Source organism: Eumetopias jubatus, unplaced genomic scaffold (genome assembly GCF_037043125.1).
Source record: "Eumetopias jubatus isolate StellerSeaLion01/CBP00866 unplaced genomic scaffold, mEumJub1_p1.0 scaffold_7, whole genome shotgun sequence".
Taxonomy (NCBI): Eukaryota; Metazoa; Chordata; class Mammalia; order Carnivora; family Otariidae; genus Eumetopias; species Eumetopias jubatus.
In genome coordinates this window covers 91,500,841-91,523,897 of record NW_028274813.1, presented here as the reverse complement: position 1 = coordinate 91,523,897, position 23,057 = coordinate 91,500,841, and the positions used below count along the sequence as shown (strand labels likewise).

Below are 23,057 nucleotides of genomic sequence, written 5' to 3'. Positions count from 1 at the left end.
TGAAGAGCAGTGGATTCGATCCTTCCATTCCATTCCCCAGATTCTCTCAACTTCTCATACACATTCTTTTGTGTTGTTACCTAAATCCACATTCGGAAGTGCATGCAACATTTCAGGTGGGGTCTGTGAGAGCCCAGCATGCCATGATGGCAGACAACCAGGACATGTGCCCTTGGGTGAATTCAGCCCACGTTCCAACACGAGAAGTGTGCTGTACCCCTCACGCTCTGTGACCTGAGATGCGGCTGTACTTCCCATCGTGGCATTGCCATAGGGTTGGAGAGGAACAGGGAGGAGAAAGTCTCAAATATTCTTTAAAAAATAAGAGTACAAGGTCATGGAAACCATCACAGCTCAGGAAAGAGAGACTTTTGGATTTCCATTTTGAAAATAGGTGAGACTCCCAACTACTGAGTTCTGAGGGAATGCTAATCATCTCCCTAGCACCTGATATTTGGACAGTGATTTGGAGGTTTTAATCTTCTCTGTCATCTATAATTAAAATGATTTCTTCTCATGACAATACTCATGGGTACCTCTGATAAATAGGTGTTTAGTATTTATGTAGTTGAAATGAATGAGTTCTCTTGACAATCTCAACAGCAGGGCTGGTATTACCCCTAATTTTAGTGATTTGCCCGAAGTCCAATAGCCAGCAGGTACTGGAGCCAAGGACCCAAAGTCAGACCTCAGCACTCCCCACTCTGCTAGCAGAGGCAGATCTGCAGATGAAGGCGTGGTGATCCCACTCTGTGTGATGATTCTGAAACTCATGGGGTGGGCTGAGGTCAAGGACCTGTTTTAAAAGAAGTCTGGACAAAGTCAGCTCCTTTTCAGTTTTTTCTCCTAGCAACTCTACTTGTTTTTATTTGTGATTCCCAGTTCAGAGGCCAAGGGATCATTTCCCAGCTATCAAGCCTGACACATCTTTTCCCGAAGTGTGCCAAATGCAGTGTGGGACCATGTATCTTGGAGAGATCTGGCTTGCCCGAGAGCCCAAGAACAGCTGGGGAGCTGAACCACAGAAGGAGGCCAGATTCAGATGTACTGACCTGGCTGATTTACAGTGGAATATAAACCAGACATCAGCCCCTTACTCCCAGGTGGCTGAAAGAGCTGTTTGACTCTCCAGCTGGCGGGCAAAAGGGATGACAAACTTTGCTCTGGGGTTAAAATTATGTTCAGTTCCTGTATGGGTTTAGGCATAACGTTTAGACTTATAATATTCTGTGCATACCTGGCACAGACACTCCATAAACATTTACTTCTTGGACAAAATCGACCAGTCCTACTGTATCAGCAACTTCAGTGGTGGCCACATTTTCCCCTTTCCAGCTGGAAGAAAAGGCAAGGTTAGCAGAGGTTACCGGTGGGCCCTGGCCAGGCTGCCATGACAGGGCAGGTGGTATCTCCAGACTGCTGGAGGGTGTCTGCACCCGTTTTCCCATCTCTTTCCCCAAATCCCCACAACTCAGTCATGGGGAGGCACCCTGCTTGAGAAACAAAACACAAAGGCATAGGCTAAAATAATAAAATGTGAAATTCCAATCTCACCACATGAAACATGATACAAAGAATGATGTTGTTCTAATGTTGAAATACAGGTTTGGCCTCAGAAAGGCCCAGGAAATAAAAAATAAGTCTCAATGACTTTTTGTTGTGTTTAGGTCTCTCACTTTTCTTATTAACTTTGGTTGCTATTTAATTCAATTTAATAGAATGTTGTCCTTGTATTTTAGGGTCTCATGGCAAAGGGAAAGCTTTGAATAGAAGATATACTTTATTTGCAGGGAGGTTATAATGTTAGTGCCCAATCAGGTGCTACTTTTCCACTTAATAAAGAGTTAAAATTTGTCTTACATTTAAAAATTCTTTAGATCACCATGAAGTTGGCATAAAATCATGGCATAAAATCATATGGATCCTGAGTCGGAATACTAGAGATGGAAAGATCACTGGGACCCTCATTTCGTGGGAGAAGGAACTGGGGTTGAGAAGGCCTACCTGCCTTGATAGCACAGCTGGTCAGGAGTAAGAGGTGAGCTTAGGAGCTCGGTTCTCCCCATTCACATTCTTGCTCTTCCTACTGCAGCCAGACACCTTCCATCCCTTCCTCAATACATTCATGCAAAAAGTAATCATGTGTGTTAAGCACTGTGCTTGGTGCTGGGAGTGAACCAGCAGACACAGAGCCTGGCCTCAGGGAGCTTACATAGGAAGGAAGCTGATTAAACCAAAGTGTCATGAGGCTGGAGGACCATGCTGCAGTTAGGAATTAGCTTCATGGTCTTATTGTAACTTCTTGGTGTTATTCAAACTTCATGGTGCTGACTGGGGTTTCTGCGGGAAACCACCTGGTTAGGGCTGGAGCGTGGGAGGGAGGGAAACAGGCGGGGCTCAGAACCCTTCACCTCCTCTTCAGCTAGATCAGCTTCACATTAGTTTACATTTGATTTTATCTGAAGAAAGTTTACATTTGATTTCCCCATGATTGGAAATAGTGTGAAAATTCCTGGCTGTCCTACGAGTGTCTGGTAATAACTGAGGATAAATGAGAGAAATTGGATGGAATATTAGGCTCCAAAAATCGGGCACAGGTTTCCTGCCTTTTTCTCATCTGGTGTTGCTCAAGCAAGTTGTCTGTCTGTCCATTGCAGAGTGACACTTCCTGTGTTTTGTTCCTTGTTTTCTGGGAATACAGAAGGTCGACCTGACATGCCAAGAGATAGAAGGAAATAGAGCATCGTAGCCAAAGTAGAATGTAATTCCAATTTAGGAGTCAGCCAAATTGTGCATGTGTTTGTTTTTTGGCTCAGTAATTCAAAGAAACCAACCGGAAAGTATCTCCAACTCGGTCATGGAAGTAGATGAAATTTTCATGGTCAATCATTAAGAGATCGCCACTATTGAAATAGAGGTCTCCTTTCTTAAAGACGTCTCTCAGTTTTTTCTTCTCTGTCTGAGTATTTCCTCCAGCATAGCCACTAAAGGGCGCAAATTGTGTGATTCCGCAAACAAGGAGTCCAACTTCACCTAAGACAGAAGAAAGTAAATTGTTATTTTATGTGCAAGCAGTAGGCAAATTTTATGATTAACATTCTCTTAAAACTGTTGCCATACACTCAAAAATGGGCATCTTCACACATGGACCTTAAACCTGCTACACATACCATTTTTAATTTATTTTAATGAATTAATTTTTTTTTTCAAATACCATTTTTAACCTTACAGGGGCTGGTACTAAGCCTGTCTTCAACAATGAAAAAATTAAAGACTGGCTTTTTTTATAATTAAAATGCCCTCAGAAAAATGTAGTGCAATGTTGTTCAAGTTGCATTTTCAGTTACCTTTATTAGAAATCATTTACAAAGCTGATCTCATTTTCTGTGTACAGTGGCAACATTCAGATGCTTATCATTTCAATAATTTGCATATATTATTAGGAATCAGTTTTTGAACTTACAAATGGAAGATATTTTCTCCTTTACATCAATCTTTAATTTTCCACAACCTAATACAACTCACAAGTGAAATATCCCCATCATTCCATCTTAATTTTACAGCATTTCCAAGATATAAACTTACAAAATTCTCTTTCAATCTGTTTTGATTGACCAAATGCACAGATTTTCCAAATTCTAGATCTTGAAGCGCCATATATATTTGTTCTGCAAGTGGATCTTAAAATTCTCTGAAAAGCGACTATGTTCAAAATAATTTTTATCTCATTTTACAGAAGATATGCATATCCCTCATATGCATAACCCTAAGTTCTACCAGTGGACATTGCCCCAGTTATTAAATTAACCCTGGGCTGAAATTAGCATATATTTTTTTTCAGACTACTCCCAGATTTTAAAATTTGTAATAAAGTTGAAACTCATTGGTTTTCCTATGCTTTTCTGAACTCTTGTAATTGGGTTTTGATCACATTTTATATTAAAGTGGCTAACCCATGGCTTAAAAAAAATAAAATCTAAATAACACCAAACTAAGAAAATTCTTTTAAAAACCTTTTCTTCCCTGCCATATATATTTAAGTGTGTGAAGTCTGGCTGTAACAGGGGGTTTTAGAACATGTCGGGTATGTCTAGAGCGAGAGTGACAGAGATCATGAGAATTTTACCTTAGCAACTTTGCTTTTTTCATTCCTTGATAGAAACATGAAAAAATGCCTAGCTTTGGAGCAAAATAACACAATGCTAAGAAGTGGTGAATGCTAAAGAACAAAAAACAAAGAAACCCAAAAAACCAACCAACCAAACCAAGCAACTGTTGCCATACAATCCATTGGCAACAAGCTGGCTGTAAGAAGTGTCCCTTTCCATGCCCATGTACATGTGTATCCATACACGTCAGATACACATGTACAGACACTGTACAAAGTACAGAATTCTATGTGGCCACACATTTGTAATTCTAAAAATGCCAGTATTTTACTGAATAATGATTTACACACATCATTAGACAAATGCACAGTATGTTAAGCTTGAAGGTAAAGACCCTCTAAAGCAAACTATATTTTGCAACCATAATTACATATTCCTTTCCACAAAATACCCCATTGTCAGGAAGTAGTTAAGCTAGGTTTCAAAGTATAATTATGTTACGTGTAGTGGTAAATTAGTACCTTTTGGAATTTCTGTAACTATTTCTGAGGGTACTTAAATAAATCTCTTTTATTCCCCCACTCTAAAAAATTTTACCACGCATTCATTTTAGCAATGATATGTTAGTTCTTAATAGTCACTTGATAAAGGTAAGAAAAAACCCAGGTTAACTGAACAAAACTCTCCCGTACCTTTGGGAACTCTGATGCAATATCCATTTCCATCTCGCACAGGCTCATCTTTCTCCACATCATATTTAATCAGATCGTAAGCTATGACTTTCTAGCAAAATGAAAATATATCATTTTATTTATTTATTTTTAAAGATTTTATTTATTTGAGGGAGGGAGAAGGAGAGAGGGCGCGCACGCAAGCACAAGCATGGGGAGGGGCAGAGGCAGAGGGAGAAGCAGGCTCCCTGCTGAGCAGGAAGCTAGACACAGGGCTCATCCCAGGACTCTGGGATCATGACCTAAGCCGAAGGCAGACACTTAGCTGACTGAGCCACCCAGGCACCCCAAAATATATCATTTTAAATACAAATTTCTTCACATCTTTTCCTTTTTATTGTGGTATAGCATATATTAAGTACAAAAAGTGCATATATCTTAAATACCCAGCTTGATAAAATTACGTATGGACCCATCCATGTCACTACCACCCAGACCAAGAAATAAAACATTTCCAAATACTGTCAAAAGTCTCCTCTTGCCCCTTTCTGTCAAATCCACCACTATTCTAACTTATCACCATCAATTAGTCTTATACTTCAAATAAATGAGATAAGGGGATGAAATATGTGTCTTTGTGTTGCTGTTTTCCCACTGTATAATGTCTGTTACTCGTCTAGCCATGCTAATGGTTTTTTCCCCAATAGGTCATTTTTTATTGCCATGGAATTTTCCTTGTATGAATATACCACAATTGATCTATCCTCCTGTTAACTGGCATTTGGACTGTTTTGAGTTTTAGACTTTTACAAGTGATGCTGTTATGAACACTCATACATGTGTTTTGGTAGACATATCACAAGTGGGTTTTAAAAACCCGTATGCCAGTGTTAGAAGTTTCATGTTTCCACACGTTTTCCAATATATTTAAGGCTCAGTGGTATAATTATTTCATGCCTGTGGCTATAAAATGATTAAAACTCCCATATTTAACATACACATTTCAAAGGCATAAGAATTTACATTTATGTAGTTCAGTAAGAGTAATAAGTATATTATTTTCTCTAATATTATCTACTCTTATTTTCTCTACTAAATAGGATGGTATTTAGAAGTAAATTATTAGCCAGGAAGACTGTATCCATTTCAAATTTATATTTAAGTCTCTATGATAAGTTAACCAGTCATATTCTTTAATTGTAGCAGATGACCACAACAATCAAGTAGTACTCATAGTCAGCCAATGTTAGATCTTGTTTATTTGCAAAGGTGTAAAAAATTTGGGGGTGCTAATGCTTCTTTCCACATCAGTTGCAGGGGCATCTTCTTCCTTTTTCTCAGTTAAAAAAATACCTTCTTGTTTAAAGCCGAAAAACTGACAATAAAACATGGCGATCAACCACTGAGAAGCCAAGAACTAGTAGTATATGGCACCCACTTTTAAGGTCCTCAAGTCTGGTTGAAAACAAATGTTTCCTTGGCGCTCGTCTTTTTGAGGGTCAATAGCAATGACATAGACATTTGGTGCCATGTCTCAATCAACGCAGCTTCTTATCCTTTCTTGTTCTGAGCTGCAATTGACCTGGGTCCCCGAGGTTCGGGCTGCTGCAGGTTGAACTGAAGCTAGCTAGAGAAGACTGACCTTATCGGGTGCGGTTGCAGTGGGGAGTCAGAAATGGATTCTCAGCCCTGTAAGCAGTGCTGCTCGGTAGAATTTTCTGCGATGATGGAAATGCTCTACCTCTGTACTGCCCAACATGGTAGTCATGAAACACACGTGGCTAATGAGCATGTGAAATATGGCTAGCATGAATGAAGAACTGGATTAAAAATGTCATTTACATCATTTAAATTGAAATGGTCACATGTAGCTAGTGGCCGCCATGCTGGATGACACAGGTGTGGAAGATGGTGGCGGGACCTGCGTCACATAGGTGTGGCTGTCAGTGTCCCAGAGGTTCCTGGGGCTTGAGAAGGTCTTGAGATAAGGCTACAATGTGAGGAATGGGATGATAATAAGCACTAGAGCTAAAAATTACTCACAGCTATTATATGCCAGACATTGGGTTGTATCCTCTAAGGATTTTTTCCCCAAGTTATTTAATTTAATTCTTTCAATAACCCTTCCCCCTTATTATAAATACAGAGTTTGGGCCAGGTGCACTAGGCTCTATGTTTTCTCTTTTTATCTCCATTTTACAAACAATGAAATGGTGGCCTAAGGAACATAAGTGACTAGCTCGAAGTCACCCAGTTGGTATGCAAGGTGCTGAAAGTTGATTTCTCAGGGCAGATCTCTTATGCACACAAATTGCTGTCCTTTGTACTCTGCCCATCAGTCCCTGGGGACACATGCTGTGGGGGAGCTCTGGTGTGACGGTTCAGGGCCAGGCAGGAGGGGCTGCCAGATGCATAGTGACTGCAGTGACTCCTCAAGCCAGTGGAGGCTCAGCCTTCGCTGAATATTCCTGGGATTGCTGAAAAACAGGGGGTCACCCAGAAGACTGACTGCTCAAACACAAAAAAGGCGAAGAGACTGTCTGGAGACCCCGGGCCATTAAAATGCCTGAGAGGGAACAGAGACTGCTATGTGAGCTGGCTGAAAAGTAAGAACTATCTTTCTGGTGGAGTAATCAGGCAAATACAAATGTCTATGAGATCCCAGAGCTGCCGCGCAGTCCAGTTCTCTTGAAGGTCTAAATGGAAACGGTGGTTCCTAACCCTGGAGGCACAGCTTTCGAAAAACACCGATGCGGGTGCTGTCTAGGAACCACGGGACCTGGAGCTCAGGGGGTGGCACCCTGCACCTGTAGACAGACAGAGGTCCCCCGGTCACTGTGACACATAGGACCATGAGTGAGAAACACCACATTTCACAGTGTGCGGTAAACTTACCAAACCAGTAGGCTTCTGGTGTTTTGTCATCTACACATATAAATGGCATCAGGAAGACTGTGCATAAGTTGCAGGTAGCAGAGGCGTAATAGGTTGTTATGAAGAGAAATTGAGATTTTAAAAATTAAAGGGCCCTGTCACTTTGCGCTCACCGTCATAGAGAATGAGCAGATCCTCTGTCTTGGTGAACACGGATCGGCCATGGCTCTGATGCGGTATGAAATTCTAAGAACATCATCATGACACAGCTTTTAAGAAGTCTCTGTATTCTGAAAGGCAGCTATGTACGCTTTCATCTTTCAATGTACTTACTTTCTGTAGGTAGTTTACTCTCCCAATAGCACCGATTTTTCTCGTATAATTCATAAAGGCAATATTGCCTTCAGTGGCAGCGTAGAACTCATAAATGCAAATGTCCCCAAATCTCCTGTTGAATTCCCTCCACACATCTCCTCGCAAGCCATTTCCTATTGCTAGTCTCACTTTATGGACGCGATCATTTGGTTTCTGTGGTAGGAGGAGAAGAGACCAAATTAAAACCTCTCCAGAGACTGTACTTATATGCTCGCAATTGCCTTTATGTTTCTACATATTTATGTTGGTTGTGGATTCACCTCTCAGTGCACACCTTTTCTGTTACTCACACACATCACGCCTCCTCCCCGCCAACCCACGCGGTTTGGGCCAACAGCTAGAACTCTGATTTAATAACCAAAAGACTTGGCTCTTCCCATTTTGAGTTTTAAAAGGCAAGGTAAGCTGATATGATAGAACTAAGTGAGGCTAACATTTAATCCATATCCAATCTGAAGCTAGAATAATGTATTGATTGTTTTCTTGATGGGGCTGGTGAACCTCAACTGCCAGAAAGGAGGGGTCACATGGGAAAGATCTATCAAAGACTGACAATCTGAAGCAATAGTCTTCACTTGACAAGGAAGAAGAAAACTGGGAACACAGTGTAAGGAGAGAGAGAATGATTTTCTACAGAGTCATTAATGTTAGGGTCTCAGGGGACTGGAGAGAAGACTTTTTTTAAAAAAAGATTTTATTCGTTTATTTGAGAGAGAGAGAGAGAGAGCATGAGTGGGGGAAGGGCAGAGGGAGAGGGAGAAGTAGACTCCCTACTGAGCAGGGAGCTGGATGAGGGGCTTGATGCGGGGCTCGATCCCAGGACTCTGGGATCATGACTCAAGCCAAAGGCAGACGCTTAACCGACTGAGCCAGCCAGGTGTCCCTGGAGAGAAGACTCATGATCAGGTCCTCATTTCACAGACCCAGAGGTCACAAAACCAGGTAAAACTGAACCATGACAATGAAACTGTCCCAATGGGATTGGGAAGAGGAAGAGAGAGAGGAAGCTGGCTCCCAGTTGCCTCAGGTGGCCGGGGAGGAATATGCTTTGCCATAAACAAAAATCACAAAGGAAAAATTGTCTTGAGTGTAAGAACTGAAAAGAGACCTTGTGTCAGCAGGAGAGGTGGAGTTAGGAGCAGGTTGCTTTCCATTCAACCACAATCACTTGTGAGGCCCCTACAAATATGTCCAAATCTATAGTAATTTCAATGATATTTTATATTAATAAGGCAATTTATGTCCTCCGGGAGATCACAGTTTGGTGGGAGAGAAAGGTAAACAAGTATAATTTTAACCTGCAGATTCTGTAGTTCTATGACCTTTAACAGGAAATGGAACGGAATGGGTGAAAGTGCTTGGTAACTAGGATTCTCACATCGGGGCACCTGGGTGGGTCAGGTGGTTAAGCAACTGCTTTCAGCTTAGGTCATGAGGATCGAGCTCTGCAATGGGCTCCCCACTCAGCAGGGAAGTCTGCTTCTCCCCCTCCCTCTGCTCATGCTCTTTCTCACACTTACTCTTTTTCAAATAGGACTTTCATATCAAGTGTTAATTTCTTGGATCAGACAACATTTGGCTTACAAATGCTCTTCAGAGCATTTGCTCCATTATTTCTTCTTCTGTGAAGTCATTGTGAAGTTATTTTGGAGCTAGAGTTTCTCTTGGAAAAGAGCTGTTGACATAGAGAGACTGGTGGTTCTCTGGTAAGGGGAGGGCCTTGGATAGGACAGGTAAAAACCAAACCAAAAGAAAGCTTGAATCGAGTTCCGTGTGAGAGGAGGCAGCGGGTCAGGGGAGTAGTGTAGATGCGTTTCATTTCTGAGTAGCTCCTTGGTCAAAACTCGGGGGGTGAAGCTTCTTCAGGAGTCCTAACCAATGAGGAGGACAGATACTTGTCACTCGTTAAAACTGGGTCCCTGGTGTGGCCTTTCTGAGGAGGAAATGTGTAGGGCCCAGGGGTCTCCCGCCAGTAGTTCTTAACCAGGGTGTTCAGGAGGGTTACCTGAGAAGACTTTTAAATCTGCATGAACTTCGACATTCTAACTGAGTGGGAATCTATTCTCTTAATCAGCAACCCAGGTCCACAGGTCACTGAATCTATAGATTTTCCTCGATTTCTGATGGCATTACATCCCAATACACCCACCATAAATTAAAAGTGTCATAAGTCAAAAATGCTTTTAATTCACCTAACCTACCAAACATTAGAGCTTAACCTAGCATACCTTATGTGTGTTTAGAACACGTACATAAGCCTACAGCTGGGCAAAATCATCCACACAAAGCCTATTTTAAAATGCAGTATTGAATATGTCACGTAATTGGTGGAATACTGTACTGAAAGTGAGAAATAGAATGGTTGTCTGGGTCTCAGCTGTTCACCCTCAGGATCGTGTGGCTGATTGAGAGCTGTGGGTCACTGCGCCTGCCTAGCATCATGAGAGAGGATCGGAGTATCTATTGCTAGATGGGTAAAGATCAAAATTCAAAACTCAGTGTGTGGCTTCTACTGAGTGTGTATCACTTTCACACCATGGTAAAGTCAAAAAATCATAGGTGGAACCATCATAAGTTGGGGACTATCTGTATTCCTTTTTAGAATTACAAAGTACCTAGAAGTGGGGAGGCCATGTGTCTGGTTGGTCAGGGCCAGTCCCGGTTTATGCCTGGGGTCCTGATGTGCTTATTAATTACACTCCTTTCACTCTCAAGTGTCCCTGTTTAGAGAGTGAATTGTAGGGTCACCCTTCCATAAGGCACTATTCTCAGTTAAGGATTGTCAGCTTTTCAGAGACCATCCTCGCCTCCCACACTGCTGTCCCTCACTGCCCCTCCAGGAATAAAACATCATAAATATTTGAAGAATACGGACTTTCGCTTAAAAATAACCTCCTGACCTGGGGCTTACCTGCTCCCAGGCCTGTGTGAGAAGCTCCAAAGTAGCATTTCAGTGCGTAAACCCAAGACTTTACTAAATCCATATGCAGCCCGTAATCACCCTCTTAGATCATTTCCTTTTCTAATGGGTGGCGAACATCTATCACACCCATGAGATTGTAAACTCCTTTGAGGCCAAATAGATCTCTGTATCAGCTGCAGTCCTGCACCTGTGCTTTGCATACAGAGCAATAGCTGCACTAAAAGAAGGAGTAACCTCCACCGGGGAGCCCTCAAGTTCCCTGTTTGACAGTTAATGGCCCGGACATCAGCCCAAAGGCAGGGCCTAGGGCACAGGAGGCCGCAGGTGCCTCGGGTGCCTGGGCCACAGGCCAGCCTCACAGGTGCAGCTCTCACTGGGGGAAGGGGGGGGTGGCAGTTAGCTGGGCTGAGAGTCACAGTACCATGAGCTCGGTTTTCATCATGAACTGAGGGATCTGATTACACCAGCAGAAGGGATTAAGGCTGTAAGCTGGAAGTGTTCGTGCACACAAACTGGGAGATCCTGGAACCTTCTGCGATGTCTGGTTCTCACCCAAGTTTTGCTCATCACTGGCTGAGAGTACCAGGTATGACTTGAGTTTTCCTTGCCCGTAGGAGAAACCATGTTTCCTCATCAGCAAATTCACTCAAGGGAGCTGTATTTTAGGTCAAGAGTCACCCGCTTGTTTTTCTTTAACAAAGATCAAACCTCTGAGTCCACATGAGAGAGGTGAGGCCACACGCAAACACACCCTGGAGACTTAAATCCGCACTATGATTTGATGACTGAAAGGTGAGAGGTCAGGGTATCCAGAAAGGAATGGAAAGCAACAGGTAAATAGAGTAAACAAAACTTTTATCGAGGGCTTTCCTACTACTTGCCAGGCATTTGACCTTTATTGTCTTATTCAAGTTTCTATAGAATCCTACCAAAATGTGATAGGTAATGAAAATATTTGCCTCAGGGGCACCTGGATGGCTTAGTCGGTTAAGCGTGGTGGGACTCTTGATCTCAGCTCAGGTCTTGATCTCAGGGTCATGAGTTCAAGCCCTGCGTTAGGCTCCATGCTGGCTGTGAAGCCTACTTAAAATAAATAAATAAATAAATAAATAAATAAATAAATAAATAAATAAATATTGGCCTCAATTACAATTGAGGAATCAGAGTCTCAAAAAGATTAAAATAATTTGCTGGAGATCACACAGGTAGCAACACAGTTCTCCAGGATTCAAATCCAAATCTATGTGAATGCAAAGAGAATTCTTTCCCATAGTTCAAAAAAAAGAGTGGCCCATGTGCAGTCTAACATTCTTTTTCTTTTTTTAAAGATTTATTTATTTTGAGAGAGTGAGAATGAGAGAGAGAGAGAGCACATGAGAGGGGAGAGGGTCAGAGGGAGAAGCAGACTCCCTGCTGAGGAGGAAGCCCGATGCAGGACTCGATCCCGGGACTCCGGGATCATGACCTGAGCCGAAGGCAGTCGCTTAACCAACTGAGCCACCCAGGCACCCGCAGTCTAACATTCTAACAGTCCAACATTCTTTCAGTCAACACTGAAAGGCTTTTAAATGGTCGGTGCTGTCACCACACTTTGCCTGCTCCATCCTCTGCCCCTGCTCTACCACCTGGAGGCAGACACTGTCCACTCTTGTAGCTCCTTCCTCTTCTCTCCGGTTTCTAAATTACATGCTTAGACTGCTCTCTTTTGATTCATCAGTTGTAGATGTTATTTGTTGATTTTCTATTGTGCTGAAGGAAGTTGAAGCTCACTATCATTCTCTTCAGTTTTTCCAATATCCCAATTTTTGGTTAAGTCAATATTCGGTGCTCACATTATTTTGCTCATCATACACTACTGAGGAACCAAGGAATATACTCTGATCAAATTCTTGAGGCAGTTTTTTCCCCCTGGAATTCATTGCCGCCTGCCCATTTGCTTTGTTTTCTTAGTTTCTACTCACAGGTGTTTCTTCACCGTCCAACAGCCTCGAAATACAATGTTCTTCGCGGTGAAACCCACCAGATGCTCTAATTTCCTTTGCCCCTTTGTGCTTCCTTTTAGCCCCCTGCTCCAGTCTGTATGGGTTGCTCTCCAGGCCTGGAGAGTCTTTACCTCTCCCTCCTGGATCCTGGGTCCTCAGCTCTCTCTGCTCACTCTCCTGTTTGCATGGAACACTTTCTCTAGTAACTTCACAAAGGAGGGTGTATAGGAGGTAAGTTATTTTGAGACTTTGAATGTCTGAAAATATTCTTACTGTACACTTGATCGATAATTTGATCGTATATAGAATTCTAGAGAGGCAATACTTTTTACTAAGAATTTTGAAGGCACTGATCTTTTGTCCTCCAGCTTGCAGTGTTGCTGTTGCCAAGTCAAATATTATTCTTACAGACTCTTTCCTCTCTGTCTCTCTCTCTCTCTTTGTTTGGTAGTCTTATGTTTCATCCTGGTGTATTTAAAAATTTAAATTCCACCCATTTTATTGGGTACTCACTTGGCTCTTTCAATTTGTCCTTCAGTTCTGGGGAAGTTTTCTTTCCTTTTTAATTTTTTTTTTTAATTTTAAAAAGCTATTTCTCTTCAGCATTGTTTTTTTTTTTTTCAGACAGGCTGACCATTATTGTTTTCATTTCACTTTTAAAAAATATTATTGTTGGGGTGCCCGGGTAGCTCAGTCTTTGAGCGTCTGCCTTCGGTTCAGGTCATGGTCCCAGGGCCCTGGGATCAAGGCCCGCATCAGGCTCCCTGCTCAGCGGGAGGCCTGTTTCTCCCTCTCCCACTCCCCCTGCTTGTGTTCCCTCTCTTGCTGTGTCTCTCTCTGTCAAATAAATAAATAAAAAATCTTTAAAAAATTATTGTTGTTGTTATTATTTTATTTTTTTAAGTAGGTCCCACACCCAGCATGGAGCCCTAAATATGGGGTTTGAACTCATGACCCTGAGATCAAGACCTGAGCTGAAGGATCAAGAGTCGGATGCTTAACCGACTGAGGCACCCAGGTGCCCCTAAAAATATTATTTTTAAAGTTTTGTTTAATTTTTTAAAGTGTAGTTGACATATAATGTTATGTTAGTTTCAGGTGTACAACAGAGTGATTTAACAATCTATACATTACTTAGGGCTTACCATGATTAATGTCAGCATACAATGTTATTACTATATTATTGACTATATTCCTTATGTGGAACTTTTTACCCTATGACTTTTTATAACTGGAAGTTTGAATTTCTTTTTTTTTTTAAAAGTTCCTTCTTTTATTTTTTTTAAAGATTTATTTATTTATTTTGAGAGAGTGAGAATGAGAGAGAGTACATGAGAGGGGGGAGGGTTAGAGGGAGAAGCAGGCTCCTCGCTGAGCAGGGAGCCTGATGTGGGACTCGATCCTGGGACTCCAGGATCATGACCTGAGCTGAAGGCAGTTGCCTAACCAACTGAGCCACCCAGGCGCCCTGGAAGTTTGAATTTCTTAATCCCTTTCACCTATTTCACTCATTTCCTCATCCCCCTCCCTTCTGGGAACCACCAGTTTGGTCTGTATTTATGATTCTATATTTTTGCTTGTTCATTCATTTTGCTTTTTAGATTCCACATATGAGTGAGATCATATGGTATTTGTCTTTCCCTGACGATTTACTTCACTCAGCATCATACCCTCTAGCTGCATCCATGTCATTGCAAATGGCAATATCTCATTCTTCGTTATGGCTGAGTAATATTCCGTTGTGTATATATACCACATCTTCTTCATCCATTTATGAAGTTTCCTTTGATAATATCTTCTTTGATAATATCCTCCTCTCCATTTTCCGTTCTATTTTCCCAATTTTCTATTAATTAGATGTTGGATCTCTTGGATTGATCTTTTAATTTTTTTATTTTGTTTCCCTTCACATCCCTCATTTTATCTTTTTTCCAACTTTCTCTAAGATTTCTCAGGTTTGTCTTCCAAACTTTCTATGAATTAAACAATTTAAATCATATTTGTATTTTTGGGAGATTTTGTTAGTTTTTTTATAGCATACTATTCTTGTTTTATGGAGAGAATATCTTCTCTAACAGCTCTAAGGAAATTAATTATAAGTTTTTGGAAGTTTTCTCCTGCTTTTTGAACTGATGCTGTCTTGTCTGTTCTTTTGATGATATTTCCTATTGGAGGCTTTCCTCAGGTGTCTGCTGATCCCTGACGTCTGTCCATATTCAGAAGTAAGGCAACTAAAAGATGTTTGAGTAGCTTTGTAAGCAGGGGAAGTGCTCTTGCCAAGTGGGCTCTGCACTGTCCCGTGACGGGGTAGTTCTACCTGAGAATTAGACTTCTAGATTCTCTTGCCTACAAGCATAAACTGGCTACTGGAATTCTAGAAGCTGTGCAAGGGAAAGGCACTGGCAGTCTCTCTGGTTAATAAGTAGATATTTACTCAATCTCTATTTTCAGTGTTTCACCCCTGCCCTCCTCCACTTGTGGGGTCCTTTAGCTCAAAGCTCTTCTCCAGAGAATAAACCTGTGGTCTTCTACAAGGGTGGGAGAGGGGAGCAGATGTCTAGCTATTTTTTACACAGATTTTTCAAAATCCTCCTGTTCTCAAGCCTGAAACCTCATCCTATCTCTAGTTGCATTTAGTGCCTCTGATTTCTCAGGTTTCAGGAAGTCAATTGGCTTCCTTCTTGTTGGTATCAGCCTCTTAGGTTTCACCTCTCTTGGTCCCATGATGTCAGTGACCTTCATCTTTCAGCTTCTCTGTACCATGTAGTTTCCTGCTGCAATGTCTCTTAGTTTCTAAGAGATGGAGCTTGTATGTCTTTTCCTTGTTCTCCTTGTTTTGGGGAGATTTTTAAGAGGTGAAAAGACAGAAGGCATTCACCATCTTAGGAAAATTCTGGAGTCCCTGATCTTTTTTTTTTAAGATTTTATTTATTTATTTGAGAGAGAAAGAGAGAGAGAGAGAGAGAGAGCAGGGGCAGAAGCTGAGGCAGAGGGAGGGGTAGAGGAGAAGCAGACTCACTGTTGAGCAGGGAGCCGCACACGGGGCTCGATCCCCAGGACCCTGAGATCACAACCTGAGCTAAAGGCAGACGCTTAATTGACTGAGCCACCCAGGCACCCCACCAGCGTCCCTGATCTTAACAACTAATATGCTACACTTCTGCCTGGCTCCCTTAGGACAAAAGAAAGCCCCCAGTGACAGGAATGAAAGGAAGAGGCTCCATTTCTCTGCTCTACAAAGAGGTCTTTCACCCTCCAGTGCGTCTTCCCACTGAAGCCAAAGGGACTGTCTAAAAACACCGTCTCCCTGTCATTTTTCCAGGGAAGGCCCTTTAGTGGTGCTTCGTCACGTTCACATTTAAGTCTCAACACATCAAAGCCCATGTCACCTGGCCCCGCCAACCAGTCTTGCCTCCCACCACACTGCTTGCAGCTTCCGACGTGCCACCTCCTTTACTCCACTCTGCACGCGCTGTTCCCGGGAACCACAAGCCCTTCCTTCACCGCGCGGCTGGTAAGCTTTTCCACACCCTTGGAAACTCACCTTCTCTGGTAAACCTTCCTGATTCTGCTCTCTTTCCCTCTTTTGTTTTTCTGCTTTCTTTCCCCTTTTTTCCCCTGCCCCTGGCCTGGCCCTGAGAGGTCAAACTGGTCACTCTCCACACTCTGCTGCTCAATACCCCTCCACCACTCTATTTTCTGTCAGAATGGAGGGGATGCAGAGACACGTGTTAGGTTGGGAGAGGACCAGAGAGCTTGTCTAATTTTGGAGGGAAGGCAGATGACTCGAGGAGGTAACAGTAGGGAAGTACGTTGAGCCTATTCAGCAGTCTCAGGATTCTGGTCATCCTAATTTCCCCTTCCAAATATCATGACTTTTTTTTTTTTTAAGATTTTTTATTTATTCATTTGAGAGAGAGAGCGAGAAAGCCAGCACAAGCAGGGAAAGAGGGAGAGGGAGAGGCAGACTCCCCGCTAAGCAGGGAGCCTGATGTGGGGCTCGATCCCAGGACCTGGAGATCATGACCTGAGCCGAAGGCAGACGCTTAACCATCTGAGCCACCCAGGCGCCCCAAATATCATGACTTCTATGTGTGGCCCCTGGAACTCTTGTCTGGTTTCCTCTTCCTTCTCCTTCTCCTCCTCCCACCCTGGTGACACACCTAGCAAGCAGTCCAAAGCCTCATTTAGAGCGACTCTATGGCTTAGTCCCTAACTGGAATAGAGAAACCCTGAACTTTAGCAGTATCTTGTTCCAATAAATATTTTTTTCCCCTAAATGGCATTGCTGTTTGGGCAACTACACAAAATGGCAGACAACTGCACACTGTGGGACAGGAACCAGACTGGACTTCCATGGTAAACAGGTACCCTGGATGCTAAGGCCCAAATATAACAATGGAAGACAGGTAAAATGGATCAAGAACTTTCTACAGTAACGCTGTAAAACCACTAGTCAGCAGCTTTGCTATCCAACCCCTACTCAACCTTAGATGAAAGTGATTGACTAATTTGAATGTCTTCTCTCATTTCTTCCTTCCTGCCTGTGGAGCAGAATTTTCTGTGATTCATTCGATGATATGTATGGAGCATCTACTATGAGCTACATATTCTTAGGCACTGAAGATAATGATGATAATGGCTACTATTTGTTGATTATTTACTAAGTGTCAGGTACTTTGCTAGATGTTTTCTTACATCATCTCATTTTTGTGTTCACAGCCCCCTATGAAGTGAGAACTATTATTTACCCTACTGGAGGACAGGAAAGTGAGAGAGAGTTTAACTATCCTGTTCACAGGGTCATCAGTTTCAGGCCTGCTGACTCCTGAGTCCTGGCTCTTAAGCACTACATTCTTCTCTTGAGCCAGATGTGAATTCCTGTGCCAAAGGTGGCTGGTGGCATTCCTCCCTGGTCTTCTGCTCTATCAAAGGAGCTACCGAATAAGGATTAAGACAAGGGACGAGCATAGGAGCCTCCACCTTCCCTGACATTGTTCCCGATTCTCCTGAGAAGCTAGTGCCTTGTCTGTGGAGGGGTGTCATTTGGTTTATCCGCTCAGCTGAGGCAGGAGCTTCTTCCCTAATATCCACCGCTTGGGGGTGGGGGTGTTCGCCCCTCCAGTGACAGCCTATTCTAGACAGCTCTAAGAGTGAGAAACTTCCTGATTACATTGATCCAGGGCCTTCCACCACTAGTTCTAGTTTCTTATCCACTTTTGTTTGAGAAGTCTTTTTGATGCAATCTTTCTTTAAGCTCCTTTAAATCCATAGAATCTGGGCTTTCTATCAGGACCTATTTTTAAAAAATTATGGTTAAATACACATAACAAAATTTCCTATCTTGCCCATTTTAAAATGTACAATTCAGTGGTATTAAATACATTTATAATGTTGTGCAACCACCACTACCATCCATTTCCATAACTTTCATCTTGTAAAGTTGAAACCCTCTACTCATTAAACAATAACTCCCTATGCTCCCCTGCTCCCAGCCCCTGGCAACCCATCATTCTACTTTTTGTCTTTATGATTTTGACTACTCTATGTACCTTATATACATGGAATCATACAGTATTTGCCTTTTTGTGATTGGCTATTTCACTTAACATCATGTCCTCAATGTTCAATCATGTTATAGCATAGTGCAGAATTCCCTTCCTTTTTAAGGCTGAATGTGTACATACCACATTTTGCTTATCCATTCATCTATTCTTGGACACTTGGGTTGCTTCCACATTTTAGCTATTATGAATAATGCTGTTATGAACACGAATACACAAATATCTCTTTGATAACCTGTTTTCAATTCTTTTGGGCATGGTACCCAGAAATGGAATTGATGGATCACATAGTAATTTTATTTTTCATGTTTTGAGGAACTGCCATACTGTTTCCACAGTGGCTGAACAAGTTACATCCCACCCCCAGTGCATGAGGGTTCTAATTTCTTCACATCCTCACCAATGCTTGTTGTTTGCTATTGTTTTGTTTTGTTTTTTTATAGTAGCCATCCTAATGAGTATGAAGTGGCATTTTACTATAGTTTTGATTTGCATTTCCCTAATGATTGTGATGCTGAGCATTTTTTTTCATGCGCTTATTGGCCATTTGTATATCTTCTTTGGAGAAATGTCTATTCAAGTACTTTATATTTGAATCAGGTTTTCTTTTTTTGTTAGTGAGTTTAGGAATTCTCTATACATTCTGAATATGAACCTCTTCTAAGATATATGATTTGCAAATATTTTCTCCCATTCTGCATGCTGCCTTTTTAGTCTCTTGATAGTGTCTTTTGAGGCACAGAATTTTGAAAGTTTTATGAAGCCCACTTTGTGTATTATTTCTTTTGATGCCTATGCCTTTGGTGTCACATTCAAGAAACCAATGCCAAATCCAATGTCGTAAGGTTTTGTTTTATGTTTTCTTCCAAGAGTTTTATTGTTTTAGGTCTTAAATTTAGTTTTTTGTTTTGTTTGGTTTTGAGAGAGAAAGAGATAGTTCAGGAGTGGGAGGTAAGGTCAGGGGCAGAGGGAGAGAGAGAATCTCAAGTGGGCTCCACACTCAGTGTTGAGCCCAATGCAGGGCTCCATCTCACGACCATGAGATCATGACCTGAGCTGAAATCGAGTTGGACGCTTAACCGACTGAGCCACGCAGGCACCCCTAGGTCTTTTTTCCATTTTGAGATAATTTTTATTTAAGCATGTTAGAATAAGGGTCCAACTTCATTCTTTTGCATGTGGATATTCAGTTTTCCCAGGACCATTTGTTGAAAAGACTGTCCTTTCCCCACTGAATTGTCTTGGCGCCCTTGTCAAAAATCATTTGACAATTATATGAGGGCTTATTTCTGGGCTCTCTATTCTACTCCACTGGTCTATATGTCTGTCTTTATGTTAGTACCATATTATTTTGATTACTATAGCTCTGTAGTAAGTTTTAAAATTAGGAAGTATAAATCCCCCAGTTTTGTTCTTCTTTTTCAAGATTGCTTTGGCTATTTGGGTCCCTTGAGACTCGATATGAATTTTAGGATAGGTTTTTTTCTGTTTTCACAAAAAAGTGTCATTGGGATTTTGATAGGGATTGCATTAAATCTATAGGTCTCTTTGGGTAGCAGCAATATTTTAAAAACATTAAATCTTCCAATCCATGAACATGGGGTATGATTTCATTTATTTATGTCTTCTTTAATTTCTTTCATCCATGTTTTCTAGTTTTCATTATACATGTCTATCACCTCCTTGGTTAAGTTAATTCCTAAGTATTTTATTCTTTTTGATGTTACTGTTTTTGTAATTATCTTTTCAGGTTTTTCATTGTTAGTGTATAGAAATACAACCGATTATTGTGTGTTGACTCTGTATCTTGCTACTTTGCTGAATTCATTTATTAGTACTAACAGTTTTTTTTTGCTTTAAGGATTTTCTATACATAAGCTTATATCATTTTTTTAAACTCATATCATTTTTAAAAAGTCTTTAACTGAAGGATTTTTTAGGTAAATTTGATCATTCCTTACAACTCTCGTAAGAATTTTTAAGACAGGGGTGGCGGAGCAAGATGGCGGAGGAGTAGGAGACCTGGATTTCGTCTGGTCTCAGGAATTCAGCTGAATAGGGATCAAACCATTCTGAACGCCTACGGAACTCAACAGGAGATCGAAGATAAGAATAGTAACAACACTCTGAACAGAAAAGCGACCACTTTCTGGAAGGTAGGACATGCGGAGAAGTGAATCCGAGGCGATATTCGGGAGGATAGACGGCGGGGGAGGGGGCCTCCGTCGGCCGCTTCTGGCAAGTGATAGAGCCGCGGAGCACAAAATCAGACCTTTTAGAAGTCGGCTCCGCTGAGGGATGTCGCTCCAGTGGCTAAGCGGGGGGTGGAACCCTCGTGGGACAGTGTGGTCTCAGGACCCTCGGGGACACAGAAAGACCAGGGGTGCCTGAGTGCGGCAGAGCTCCCAGGTATCGGAGCGGGGAAGCCGGCTGCAGAGATGGAGCCGAGGCGCGGGCTCTCAGCTCGGGGTTGCCATAAACTGTGATCCGCGGCCCAGTCGGGCCACTGCTCCGCCAGCAGGGACCCAACAAGCGGCAGAGGGACTCCCCTTCCTCCCCCGGGAGGAGCGGCGTGGGAGTGCACCGCAGGGATCTGCTGGGTTTGGAGACTCCACACGGGGTTGGGTGCCAGACATAGAAACGCTGGATCACAGGCCAGGTGAGCACGGAGTGCGGCCCAAGACCGGGGACACGGGAGTGACTGCTTTTCTCTGGGGGTGCACTGAGGAGCGGGGCCCCGAGTTCTCAGCTCCTCCAGGTGGAGATTGGGAGGCCACCATTTCACCCTGGTCCTCCAAAGCTGTACCGAGAGCTTGCAGGGAACAAAAGCTCCTGAGAGCAAACTGGAGCAGCTTGCTTAGCCTGGACTCACAAAGGTGGGGCGATTCCGCCTCCAGCAAAGAGATTTGGGAACCCCGGCAACAGGCCCCTCCCCCAGAAGATCAGCACAAATAGCCAGCAAGCCAAGACCAAGTTTACCCATCAAGGAGAACGGGAGAACTCCAGCGCTAGGGGAATACTGCACATAGAATTCATGGCTTTTTTACCATAATTCATTAGTTTTTCAAAGTTAATTTTTTTAACTGTTTTTTTTTTGAATATTTCTTTTTCCCTTTTTCAAACAACATCTTATCAATCCCTTTTTAAAAAAAACATTTTTTATTTTTCATTTTTAGAGTCATATTTTTATCCCTTCATAGTAGTTACCCTTATTTTTGGCATATATATATAAGTTGTTCTCTCTTTAAAATTTTGAGATACAATTTCTTCTAACAGATCAAAATATACCCTAAATCACTAGTGTATGGCTTTGTTCTAGTCTCCTGCCTGATCACATTCTCTCCCTTTTTTTTTTTTTTCTTTTTCTTTTTAAATCTTGTTTCTTTTTAAAAACAACTTCTTATCTTATTAAGTCCTTTTATAAAATCTTTTATAATTTTCATTTTTACAGTCATCTGCCATCCCTTCATTGTATCAACCCTTATTTTGTACATATATAAGTCCTTCTTCCTTTAAAATTTTAGCAGGCACTTTCTTCTAACAGACCAAAATATGACCAAAAGCTAGTGTGTGGCACTGATCTATGCACTAGCCTGATCATATTTGATCATATTCTGTTTTTTTTTTGTTTTGTTCTGTTTTTGTTTGTTTTTATCTTTTTCTTTTTCCTTTTTTTTTCTCTTCTTTCTATCCCTTTCTTGTCCCCTGGTTTCAGGTCTTTTCTGATTTGAATAGAGTATATTTGCTGGAGACGTTGTTAACCTATTAGCATTCTGTTCTCTCATTCATCTGTTCTCCTCTGGAGAAAATGACAAGACGAAAAAAATCACCTCAGCAAAAAGAAGAAGAGGTGGTACCGTCTGCCAGGGACCTACTCAATACTGACATTAGTACGATGTCGGACCTAGAGTTCAGAATCATGACTTTAAAGATACTAGCTGGGCTTGAAAAAAGCGTGGAAGATATTGGAGAAACCCTTTCTGGAGAAATAAAAGAACTAAAATCTAACCAAGTCGAAATCAAAAAGGCTATTAATGAGGTGCAATCAAAAATGGGGGCACTAACTGCTAGGATAAATGAGGCAGAAGAAAGAATCAGCGATATAGAAGACCAAATGATGGAAAATAAAGAGGCTGAGAAAAAGAGAAACATCTACAGGATCACGAGGGCGGAATTTGAGAGATAAGCGATATGATAAGATGAAACAACATTAGAATAATTGGAATCCCAGAAGAAGAAGAAAGAGAGAGAGGGGCAGAAGGTATATTGGAGCAAATAATAGCAGAGAACTTCCCTAATGTGGGGAAGGAAACAGGCATCAAAATCCAGGAGGCACAGAGAACCCATCTCAAAATCAATAAAAATAGGTCAACACCCCGACATCTAATAGTAAAACTTACGAGTCTCAGAGACAAAGAGAAAATCCTGAAAGCAGCTCGGGAGAAGAGATATGTAACCTACAATGGTAGAAACATTAGATTGGCAACAGACCTATCCACAGAGACCTGGCAGGCCAGAAAGGACTGGCATGATATCTTCAGAGCACTAAACAAGAAAAA

General features: G+C 41.9%; 1 protein-coding gene across 1 annotated transcript in view; it reads right to left on the bottom strand.

Annotated features, from left to right (window-relative positions):
* Positions 1-23,057, bottom strand: part of SLC27A2 (solute carrier family 27 member 2) — a 51,294-nt gene that overhangs the window by 4,399 nt on the left and 23,838 nt on the right. Inside the window, exons 5-8 of the mRNA XM_028100228.2 lie at positions 7,988-8,182; positions 4,802-4,892; positions 2,835-3,033; positions 1,238-1,335 (exon numbers count right to left, since the gene is read on the bottom strand). Coding sequence (XP_027956029.1) covers positions 1,238-1,335; positions 2,835-3,033; positions 4,802-4,892; positions 7,988-8,182 — 583 coding nt within the window. The remainder of the gene's footprint in view (positions 1-1,237; positions 1,336-2,834; positions 3,034-4,801; positions 4,893-7,987; positions 8,183-23,057) is intronic.